Source organism: Melanotaenia boesemani, chromosome 17 (assembly GCF_017639745.1).
Source record: "Melanotaenia boesemani isolate fMelBoe1 chromosome 17, fMelBoe1.pri, whole genome shotgun sequence".
Taxonomy (NCBI): Eukaryota; Metazoa; Chordata; class Actinopteri; order Atheriniformes; family Melanotaeniidae; genus Melanotaenia; species Melanotaenia boesemani.
Window position 1 is genome coordinate 14,227,950 of NC_055698.1, and position 12,106 is coordinate 14,240,055.

The 12,106-nt window shown below is 40.0% G+C and overlaps 1 protein-coding gene across 1 annotated transcript; it reads right to left on the bottom strand.

Annotated features, from left to right (window-relative positions):
• Positions 1-247: 247 nt before the first annotated feature.
• On the bottom strand, positions 248-1,889 carry sp8a (sp8 transcription factor a). Its single transcript, XM_042012515.1, has 2 exons — positions 1,829-1,889; positions 248-1,731 (listed from the first exon to the last, which is right to left on the bottom strand). Exons 1-2 carry the CDS (start codon positions 1,844-1,846, stop codon positions 508-510), a joined length of 1,242 nt encoding a protein of 413 aa, XP_041868449.1. The 5' UTR covers positions 1,847-1,889; the 3' UTR covers positions 248-507.
• Between the last annotated feature and the right edge of the window lie 10,217 nt (positions 1,890-12,106).

Genomic DNA, 12,106 nt, shown 5'->3' on the forward strand with positions numbered 1-12,106 from the left:
CCTAAGAACTGATTGGTATAAGCAAAATAAAATTTTCAGCAAAATACTGAAACTTGCTCTAAAAAGACACGATTTAGACTAATATAAAAGACGATATAACTGTAAGAAAAACATTTAAAGAATCTCAAATCATCTTGTTTTTATTGATAGTAGTTATTTTCATGACTTACAACCACGATAAATTATAAATGTAGTTTCCCAAATGAATGTATTTTCAAATAACATAATCTTAAATAAACGCATTTAATTGATGATAAAAAAGAAATAGAGAATCGTGTATAAAATAAGGCTTAGAATAAATTAAAATACTCACAAAACAAAGCTGTAGTATTGTTTTTCTTAAGGCTGCACATATCAGATGAGGTAAGAAGACTGTCCACAGGCTACACAACTGAAGCTCGACGTAAAGTGCCATTTCAGCTTAGACAGACAAAAACAAAACAAATAACTTTATGGTACAGTAGTTAGATGCTGTCGTGTTAAGCTGTTTACGTTAAGCTTTGTAACTTATTCCATCACTCTCTGACCCTCGGTGCTCTGCACATCCTGGCGCATGTGCACTCCGGGAGACTGACTCGGGCTGCCGGCGACGCTGTTGTCCGTGTCGCTGCTTCCTTTGGCGAGTCCCGATTCCCCGCCATCCTCTGCTCCTTCCGCGCTGTGCGTCCTCACGTGCTTGCTGAGGTGGTCGGAGCGCATGAATCGTTTGTGGCAAATCGAGCACTCGAATCGCTTCTCTCCGGTGTGCGTGCGCAAGTGACGCTGGAGTTCATCTGAGCGCGTGAAGCGTTTCCCGCAGAACAACCAGTTGCAGACAAACGGCCGCTCTCCGGTGTGCCAGCGCAGGTGCGCCTTCAGGTGAGAGGTTTTGCCGTAAACCTTACCACAGCCCGGGATGTGACAGCTGTGAAGTCCCCTCCGTCGTGGACTAGAACCCCCTTGGCCAAGACTCTCCGCCTCCTGGCAGTTCGGGCAGTCGCAAGTGGCTCTACCTGAATTGCGCCGGGAGGAGGCGCGAGAAGATGCGGGCAGAGAAACGGCTGGGCTTCCTGACAGAACAGGTGTCCCCGTGGTCGTAGGCTCTGAGTAGGGAGGTGGGATGGGTGACCTGAAGCCGTCAAACAAGTGTTGTGTGGCCGGAAGCAGGTGTTGAGAAGCACCAAAGGCGGAGCTGTACTCATTGCTGTAGCTGCTCAGAGAGGATGGTAAACCGGCTGGGTTCTGTGAGTCCACCCAGCTGGTGCCCACGTCCCACCAAGCTGGAGACCCGTTACCGACCTCCCCAACGGGTTTGAACCATGAATCATAGGGATGCATCCTGGGATATAGCCCACCTATGCTTTCCACAGATGAGGGAAACTTGGTCAGAAACACCTGCCGCTGAGCGTAAGCGGAATCAGAAACACTGTTGTCCGATGGCGGCACAGCAGTCTGGTACAAGGAAAAGTCATTTCCCAAACAAGAGTTGGCGGCTGTCACTGAGAAGGCACTAGAGGCCTCCGTCAGTCCGGTCCCGTTACTCCTGGAAGTCCCAGAGGAAACTCCGAGCGAGGTGAGGCAGGTATTCAGACTGTTGTTGCCCTGGCCATTCCTTTTCCAAGGATGAAACCCCTTAATGAGTCCAGGGGCTCCGTCGGAAAGAGCGGGTGAACAGGAGGGGGTGGGCTCGCCAATTCTACTGCAGGTGGCAGCCAGCATGGCCAGCGGGGTGCTGCCCAGCCGTGGTTCCTCCTGTGGGGGAGCACTTATTATGTAAATCTCCAGAAAAATTCTAAATAAAAAAATAAAAATGAGTTTACTGTTAAATGAGACGGCAAAATAAACTTACCCCAAGCAGAGCAGCCATTGACTGTGTGATTCCGTTGACAGGGTGTGTTGGTGTGCCTGTGTTTTCTCGATGGTTTGATGTAATCACTGTGTTGCGTCTCCAACTGCTTTAGTAGTTGTAGCTTCTTCTTGGCTTTGAAGTGCCGCTGAGGATCCTCTGACCAATCAGAGAGCAGCTCAGAGTGTCTCCAAAACATCTGCGCTCGAGGTCGTCATAAATTTCAAACGTTGGGTTTTGCTTTAAAGTAGCAACAAGCAGAGATAATAACATGACGTTTAAGACAAGAGGTTGAGAGAAGGCACTCTTCGGAAAAATACTTATAAGCTGGCTGAACCTCTATCACAATTAAGCATGTGTTAATCATAATTCCTCCTCAGAAATGTAACTTTTTACTCGCTGCTAGCATTTTTATCCCCAGTTAGATTACTCACAGGGCTTTACCCTGAGCCAAGGAGAGGGGGCATCTTGCAAGATAACCAAGATAATTTCCCTCAACTAAACTAAAAAAATACAATATGTGTGGAAAAATCTTCACTAAAATAATAATCAAGTGTCTGAGCCACAAACTGATGTTTTTACAGATATTCCGAGCCCATGCAGGGGTTGATGGATGAGAGGCGGTCTCAGGGGCGTTTCCAGTCAGCCCTGGGGGTGGGAAGGGAGTGCACCACCACTACCTCCTCAATTTAATCTCTTTTAACACCAAACAAATTACTTGAAAAAAATGAACCCTTACTTTGCTTTTCTCCATTTCTTAAAATCATTTAAATTCAAAGTCAAGCTCATTGTGAGGAGTTAATCTTTTTTCACTTGAATATGAATGGATTACTTGGTAATCCCATTCTTAAATTAGTCATGGTTAACCAATAAGATGCCACACACCCTGGGAATAACCTAGAATGACCTCCCACCTCTTAATATATACAGAAAGCACAAATTTAATTAGAATTTTAAATTTAATTTAAAAAAAAAGCAGCATTTAATCTATTTCATTATTTTGTTTGGTATTAACTGCTTCTCTGCACACTCTTTATCTCACTTGTTCTCAGCTTGAGTCAACTTAGATGGACACATAAGACGAATAGGTTGATCACACCTTGCAGCTCATACAAACACCAATGCACCGCTTGGATCATCTGACTGATTGGATGCATAATTTTTTTTTTTTTTTTTGATGTTATGCACATATAAAAAGTTCACCCCCAAGTGGCTAGAGGGACTAGAGGTACCAAAGTACAATCTAATAATCCAATAAACCAATATTTAACTAAATTTTGATCATAACCAAAACAGTTTAATAATAAAGCAGTGGTGCAATAATGTAAAAACAAGTCCCATTATCCTCCAGCAAAATTAAAAACCAGCCACTGTGGGTCACACTGTAATTTTAAAAAGGATTTTAAAGACATTAATTTAGAAGACCCACCTATGCACACCTTTTGGTGAACTGGACAAAATGATAGGCTCCCACGCTGGCATCTGCTTCCCTCCGAAGCCCGAGGCATGGCCATGTGCACAGGTGGAGTTTACAGTAGGCCATCCTCCCTTTAACCTGATCTCCATCCTCACAAGACACCCAAACAGCTGTCCTTCTCTTTCAGGGGCATTCTTTCCCACACCAAAAGTGTGTGTGTATCTGTATGCTTGTGTATGTGAGAGCTTTAAGCCCCCCCACCCAATGAAACCCTGTCTGAGCCTCAACCTGTTCCTTTGGCGATGATAATGACCACATTATCACGCACCATTGAATATCAACAAAAAAGATTGTCGTGTGCTTTCCAGTCACTTTGTGGGCATTGAGACAGAAAAAGGAGAGAGAAAAGAGTGAAATAAAGATCTGGCACTTCTCAGGGAGAGGGGTGGGTGAAGTATTTTATTTCTCCTTCCTCCTCTCTGTCCTCCCTGGGTTGCCCTGGCAGCCATCTTGATCAGCTGCCCTGCTGAGACAATTAGCGAGAGAATCACAGAGTCAAAAGACAAGCTGCTAAACATGACACAAAAAAATAATTGTAACCAGGGGGTTCGCCATCAGTTTGTGTCAAGGGAACATTTGTGATAGCCACATGTAACTGTTAGGTGTGAAGACTAATTTCAAAGTTTCTTCTTATATTGACAATCAGTCTTTTCACTCCTAAAACCTGTTTTACAGTTGAGGGAAGTCATCCAGGTGGGACTTGTGCCAGGATATGCCTGGAGCAGCTCCTCCTTTGCTTCCTGTAATTACTGCTCTGAGAGGGCACGTCCGCTATCTGTCAGCACCAGGCTGATGGACTACCGTGGTAGCGAAGTTGGGAGAATTTGTTCAGGTTTCTCTGATGACATCTTAAGTTTCCCAGTCATTTAAACTTCCAATAAACAACCAATTAGTCTATGTGAAAACATTTTATATTTGTGGGTTTTTAATTGTTCAGGATCTCATTTACTTTTCATTGTGATGCCAAATTTGCCAAATGAGCTTCAGTTGTATGGAAACAAGGGGCAAAGCAGTGACTCATGGATTTGCTCGTTGGTTGTAGCAGCTAAGGGAGATTATCCACAATCTCTCTTTTCATGTATCTCTCTCTCTCAGACATACATTCAGGGGTCAGAGAGAACATCTCTAATCAGTCTACTAGGAAGAGTGAGGGAATCCAGGCCAATACAATTACACTGTTCATCTGCTTCATTTACATTCATGTATACAACATATCTGCATATGCACCAGCAGACACACCCATACATGAAATAAGAAAAAAGTGTTGAGACCTCTTACAATGTGGGACTGAATGTGAATTGAAGTTACACTTTATGAGTAGTAGCTCTTTGTTCAATACACACAAAGACACACACAACTTTGGGTTGGTGTTGATTGATGCTCTGGGTTTGTAAAGTCAAGCATCAGAGGTCATTTGACCTACCAACACATCTGCTGTCTCTGCCTTCAGCAAGAGAGGAAAAGGTGGAGTGTGGAGAGAGATTTATAAAGCCAAGGAGGGAAATTATGCAGGGTGAGAGAGAGAATAAGGCTGTGATTAGTAAGAATGCATGAAAAGGTCTGATTCACTCTCTCGCTCTCTCTCTCTTTCACAACACACATTGCACTGCAAAGCAATAGTTTTCAAAGGGTATTTCACCAAAGCTGCTTGAGCTCTGAGTTTTCTTCTCCTCCATCAATTTTATTTTGTCTCTCTTAACTGCTGACAATAAAGTAACTCTAAGTAGCCAAGGAGCAACTCTATGTGCCACAATATTAATGAGAAACATCTAAGGAGACTTCATTGATTTCTGGAAAAGCTGTTGATGTTCATGAGGTGTCATTGTAAAATGAATAATGTATGAGTTTTATATAGGCTGAGGTCAAACTAAGGACTTTATTACAGGCATGATCCGAACACTCGAACCTGCAAGGCTTTTACTAGCTGTTTGGTACAAATTGCTTGAGATAAATTCCATTACTTTTTGACATCTTTTTTGGTTCCAGATGATAAACAGGGCACAAAATTATTTTAGATCCTTCATGTTCATCAATCTGAGTTTGTCAAAATCAAGCACTCTCACTGTGATACACTCACCCACACTGCCGGACATTGCTGGTTTCATAATTATCAATCAATATTTGATTGATTTATTGCACTTCTGTCCCTTTTGATAACTGAATAAAGTCTTTGTTAAAAATATCTAATACATAACTAAATAAATTTAATCTATTTATCATATATATATATATATATATATATATATATATATATATATATATATATATATATATATATATATATATATATATATATGTAATTTTATTTAAAAAGAAATTAAAGTTTGCTCATGGATACAGTGCTGGTTAAAAGCTTAAGTTCACACAACATGGAGATGAATGTCAAGCTTCTGTCAGAAATCTGGATGGATATTTGACCATTCGTCCTGTGTTCAGTTACATTTGTTGTCCCTGAACTTTTCACACTTCACAGGACTGATGATGAGACTCTGGGAAGATCATTCCAAAAACCTTAATGTTATCTTGCTTTGAAATACACTTAAGATCAGTTTTTGGTTGGAACAAGTTTCAGGTTTAGCTGATGTTATGTTTTGTAGAATTCTCCACAGGTGCTACTCTACATTATTTAATCCAGTCTACCAGTCCCATTTACAGCCACCATAACTGACAGAATATTCTTGGGGTTGAATGTTGCACCTGTACTCCTCAAATCCTTTGGTCATTGTGACAAAACAGCTCAATCTTTGTCTCATCTCAACATAAAATGTCCTGCAGAAGGATTTTTCTTTGTCCATATGGTCCGAACATGTGGTTGATAAAACTTGAAGGGCAGTGCCGGTCCAAGGTAATGTGGAGCCCTGGGCAACCCCCCCCCCCCCCCCCCCCCCCAAAAAAAAGTGAAAATGCACACTCTTTTTTTTGCATGACATTTACTTTAAAAGTACATTTAAAATATTAAACATGGTTCAATTTTATCATACAAATGACTATTATTTAAAGTAAAGCTTTATGATGATACGATAATATTTTACTGGATTATAATGCTACTGACATCAACAAACACAACAAAATCAATAAATCTTTAAAATTTGATAATTTCTTATCATCTTCATAATAAAAAATATTGCATTATCATTTATTTTAAATGGTTCACATTCAGGTTCTCTCTAGGACTAATCACTTTGTCTAGGGCAGAGGTTCTTAACCTTTTTTGTTACGCTGGGGCCCAATTTTTCCAGTACAAAGTGGTCAGGAGCCTATTCAGATATTAACACTATTTTGGTTTAATTGATCTCAGTTTTGTTTTAATTTGTACTCAATAACTTAATCCAATCCACTTGTTGTTTAACAAGCTAAAACCTTGTGAAATAACACAGGGTGAAAAAATATGACAAGCCTCATGATAACGGTAAAATATGTCTTGTGTTGATAAGACGGTTACTAGTCCTGAACCAGTCTTCTCTCAGATGAGTCCAACAGTGTGAGACTTCTTCTAGATCTTGGCAAAAAACTATAATCATATAGCAGAGTCCATCATGATCGACATTGATGTGTTTATTTGTAAAAACATGCATATATTGTTTTGAAACTATGTTAATGTTACAAAACCTACAATAAATCAAAACTTTTATGTCAAAAGAACAATAATACATTCAGCTAACATTGTGTTCACTCACATCACCATTTCTAATTTCCTCATGCACGCCCGTGGTGCTGTGAGTTACATCAAGAGGGAGGGAGGCAAGCGAGAGGGAAGAAAAAGAGAAAGGGAATGAGATTTAGGCTCACCATGATGCCACATGCTTCATATGAATCAGTTTCTCTGGACTTTTAAAGTTGCAGCTCTACTTTTTCTGCTCAACTGAAGCTTGAACCCACATGTGAACCTCACTGCAGCTACACTCACTTACACAAACTTCCCCACGTCTCTCTCCTTGATTAAATCCTGCTCTGACCGTGATCTCTGTTCTCTTCACCAATAACACTTTTCATCCCTCTTCACCAGCACACACACAGACACACACAGCTCTCAGACAAGGAGATTAATTCACCCGTGTTCATTTTTCAAGTTTTTTGCCTCTTCTCCGTGTTTAATGTATGTGTGTCCGTTGATTGATGCTTAGAAGCCCAGGAGCATAATCATACACTTCCAGATGTCATTTTTCTCTTTCAGTATTGATGGATGGACTTGGTGCATCTGATCACTGCTACTTCAGTGTTGGGGGGTCTAGGTCATCCTGAATATGTGTGTGTTTGTGTGCCTGTGTGTCTTCCTGGCCAGCAGTCCATCTGTTTGTCTGAGGCTAGCAGTGATTGAGTAGACATCCCCCCTTCAATCCCCACCAGAGAGGCTATTTGGGAGGTCTATCCCTCCTATCTGTACCTGGAAGGCAACCAGCCTTAGCAGTTAACCGTGTTGTGGTTTTTTGTCTGTCCAGATTTTTTTTTTTATTCTAACATGTTTGTTAGTGTTATTTTTTCCTTCTTCTTTTTGTCTATATTTTAAAGTTTTGGGTTTTTTTTTTTTTTTTTTTAGGTCTTGGTTAACTTTATTTATCTTCTCTGTTGTAAAGGCTTGTAAAACGTTCAGAGTGATTATCTGAACCTTACAAAGGTTTCCAAAACTAGACTAGAAAGGTTAATGGAGAGTGCATTCTCTGCCAAAGCCAATGTCTTTTGTAGCAGCTGTAAAAAAAAATGAACCAGATCTTTACAAAACTTTAATGGGTTCTTTCTTTATCTACAAGCTGTACCTCCCCACCAAATTGCATGAAATAAGTCAGGCAGTTGTAGTTCAAGCTTCCTGATTCAAACCAACAGACCTGCAAGTCATCCTAAGCATTTGTCATCAAAACAAACACTATTAACTAAACAAAATTGAAATAAATTAATTAAAACTGATAATCAAAATCTCTTAAAAGAAGAATAAATATTTCTCACAACTTATTTTGCTGCAGTTACCCGTTGAAAGGTTATTATCGAACATCAATAGCTTTTGGAAAATACAGTTGCAAGCAGCTGATATGAACCTGCTGACTGCCTAGAGCTTAATATCCAATTCTGATAGTTTAGAAAATGCAGTTTGATCTAAAGAACAAATGCTAGTCAGTTTTAGCTTGAGAAAGTTTGGGAAAGTCTGGGTAAGATTGTGGAAAAAAAAAAAAAAAAAAAAGTTTAAAAAGCTTTCTGGCTTGATAAAAATCAAAGAGTTGCAGCATGGATTAGGGTGATGAAGTAAGCCGACACCTGACCAGACAAACATTAATTGGCCATTAAGTGTTTTTGGAGCCCTAGTTGTGAATTACTGTTGAATCAATTGTTTTTTGGAAGTTTAAAGCATTGCTGAGACATTGTCTCACTTCTGGTTAAATAGCTTCTCCATCATTTTAGAGTGGGTTTTGAAAGCCAGGCATATACACACATACACACACATACACACACACACACACACACATCATTCCTGGTTAACTAGTGCTCCTCCCACTCATTGCGCTTCACCCCTCTCTCCACAATGCCTGTCCTACAATTAAGGGGGTTGGGGGAGCAGAGGCGGAAAGGGGTTAAGAAAAGCACAGAGAGATGGTTTGATGTTAAATTGACTGGAAAGGAGCTGCTTGCTTTTTCATGCTAATTGCATGCAACAAATTGTTAATTTATTCCACCAAAAAAAGCAAAACACCCCCAAGATTTGGCTGAGAATGGTTGCAGTTTTAAAAGCAAAGCTTAAATGGGACAAATAATCTGTGCACGTGACAGTCTAATGTTTGCACAGACAAACACACAAATCCAACTTTGAATTATCATCCATCAGGGCAGGTATGAAGGTATGAAATACATTCAGAAAGACCAAAAGTTACAGTTCAACGCACATCTTCTCTTCTCTTTGATGCTCTTCCTCTCACACAAATCCTCCCGCACTTTTTTAGAGCAGGTTCAGGTGATTTTCAGTTGATTTTGTGGTTGCAGTTTTTTTCTTTTCTTTTCTTTTTTTCTTTTTTTTTTTGTAATGGTTCCCGTCAAACATGAAACATTTCTTTTCCCACCTAACCACACACATATGCACTGCCTCTGGGCTGTCATTCAGGACAAACTCAGACAGTCAGGAACAAGCGTTTGGCGTCAGCTCTACTGGGGATGCAAGTCATGTCAAGCCCTGCCTGCGCTACACATACATACACACACATTCACACACTTATCTATGATCTTTATAGTTTGCTGCACCCTCCACTTAGCGCTGCTGTAAAGGTCTTCCTCAACTCATATGAGAGTACCATCTTCAAAGAAGCCTATGCACACACCAACACACACTGAAGATCCATGCAGACTTTTAAGTGGACTTAATCATTTCACATTTAGCTTCAAAGAGACTGTTTAAACACATACTTGTTCGCTGTCTGAAAGCAGCCCAGCAGGGATCCCGTCCTCTTTAATAGTCTTTCAGCTTAGTTTAATTCTGCATCCTTGAGTTCAGCTATGTTTTGGCTTTTCATTTATAACACTGAAATTACAGCATAGATAGCACATCTTGTAAGTCTCACTGGAAACTGCCTGTTGTGCTTTTAGTTACTTTGGATTTGAAACTCAGTGTAAATAATATCCAGATCCACCATCATGTTGTATCAGCTTCATATAAAACTAGAGCTAAGATGGTAAATAGAGTCACTCAGTTCACCCTCAGTTCAAGGTGTTGCTCCTGCCATTCTTAAAACCATGTTACATCTCAGATCATCTTATCTTCCATCCCCAGCAGCTCTTTGTCTTGACCTGTGAACTCCAGGGATCATGTGACTCTGCAGGATGACTGCAGATTGACTCTTACCTTCCCTTAATGCATCTGTAATGCCTCTAGTGTCACCTGTGTGAATGTGTGCAGAGACGGTGAGTAGGAGGGCTTCTGACCCGAAACACTGAGCTACTGTATGCACCACAGATGAATGGAGGCATGAGTCGTCTGAAAGCATAAAGACATGCAGTTGTCGCCAGCAGACACATTCTGTACATTCTGGTTATTCAACTCAGGCTTTGAAGGTGTATTCTGAGAAGCAGGACTTATAATTACAGACAGTTCTGGTCAAACATTTGATGCTGGAACAAAGAGCTTTGAACAGAACAGTAAATGCATATTTCACTGATTCATGCACATAGTAAAGAGTAATCCTAAGACATTATCTGCTCCTGATCAGTGTTTCACTGTAAATCATAACCTAAATGTTAATTCTAATGTTGAAACATGTTTGACTCAAATATGGATCAAAGAGCTACGACTAATTATTATATTCAGCAATGTGAAAATACAGAAAAAAATTCTCAAACTCAAGTTCACCTGCTTAAATTGCTAGTTTCTTTTGCACAACAGCCTAAACTTACACCACACCTGGAACTTATGACCATCATATAGACAAGTCATCACAATAAAACCTCACCGCTGTCTTTATCATACGATTCAGCATCAGAAATTTACAGAAGAACATCTGAACATGCCGGGTGATGCTTGAAAAAGGTTGCTGTTATAGTAGCCTGAAGTGTTTTGGCTGCAAGTGTATCTTTGAAGAGAAAAGGGTGCAGAAGGTCATGAAAAGAAGACCTTTCCAATAGGTGTGGACTGATCATTCTATGGACTTGTGCTGCTGCCAGCAACACTAGGAACATGCAGCTGCAGCTGTAAAAGATGGAACATTTAGAATAATTCTGAGGATGTTCTACACTTTTTTTATGTTTCACTGGAATTTCTTTTAATTCATAAAAAAGGATCATCCTTTACTTTGCAAGAATTTTAACCACTTCTATCCATACTGCTGCATATCTCTGCATTCACTCGGGATTTCCTGACATGATACTTGATATTGGTTCAGGCTCACTGTCAGGCAATTTCTGAATTGTTGGTATCCGAGTCACTAAAAGTGCACCTTACATCCCAATCTCAGTTATAAGTCTGCTAGGACAGTAGCTTTGACTGTAATTAGCACATGGCTAATAGTTAACTTACTTACACAGAGGTAAATTAGAGAATCTATTTCTCAGCATCTCATTGATAATATACACACAATAGTTCATCACCTTAAAAAAAATGGGGGTAAAATCAGTGGATGCTTTAAAGCACATTATATTGTAGGGGACAAACAGACATGTTTACTTTTCCTAAAGTCACTCATAAGAACAAATCCAAGCAATAATGTATAATTATCAGTACAGAGATTAATGAACACCCAAAAAGTTCAATACATTAGTTATAAAACAAGAAAGACCTTCTTGGGAGAAGTTATCACACAAATGAAAATGTGAATTCTTTCATAGAAAACATAGTTCGTGGAAAAGTGAGGGAGAGTTCTTACATTGCATTAATGCTTAATGATTGGAATGCCTGAGATTTCAAAGTGTAACAAGAGGTGGTCACACAATGGTGAGTTTTACCTAATCATTTTTTAGATCTTTTCTAACTGCTGATTTTTGCTGTTAAGCAATGAAGTTCAACTTCTTTGGGACTATGGTGAATGTTTGGTTGAGGTACTGCAGAATGAGAGAAGATAAAGGAAAACTTCAGCCAAATCTTTAGGTAGCAAACCTTCCACATAGCTAAAGGTTTTTCTCCTTGAAGATCACACACCATCCACACCCTGGTCTGGCACCATGCCGACTGAGCCACCCTGACTGATCCAAACAGCTGGAAACATCCGTCTTTTAACGAGCATTAAAGCGAGACTCTTCCTGCAAATCTACGTCTTATGCGCTTTGGGTTAAAGAGTAATGGTGTTTTTTTATGTTTTTCTTTTTTTTTACTCCTTCATGCTAGGATACATCCACCC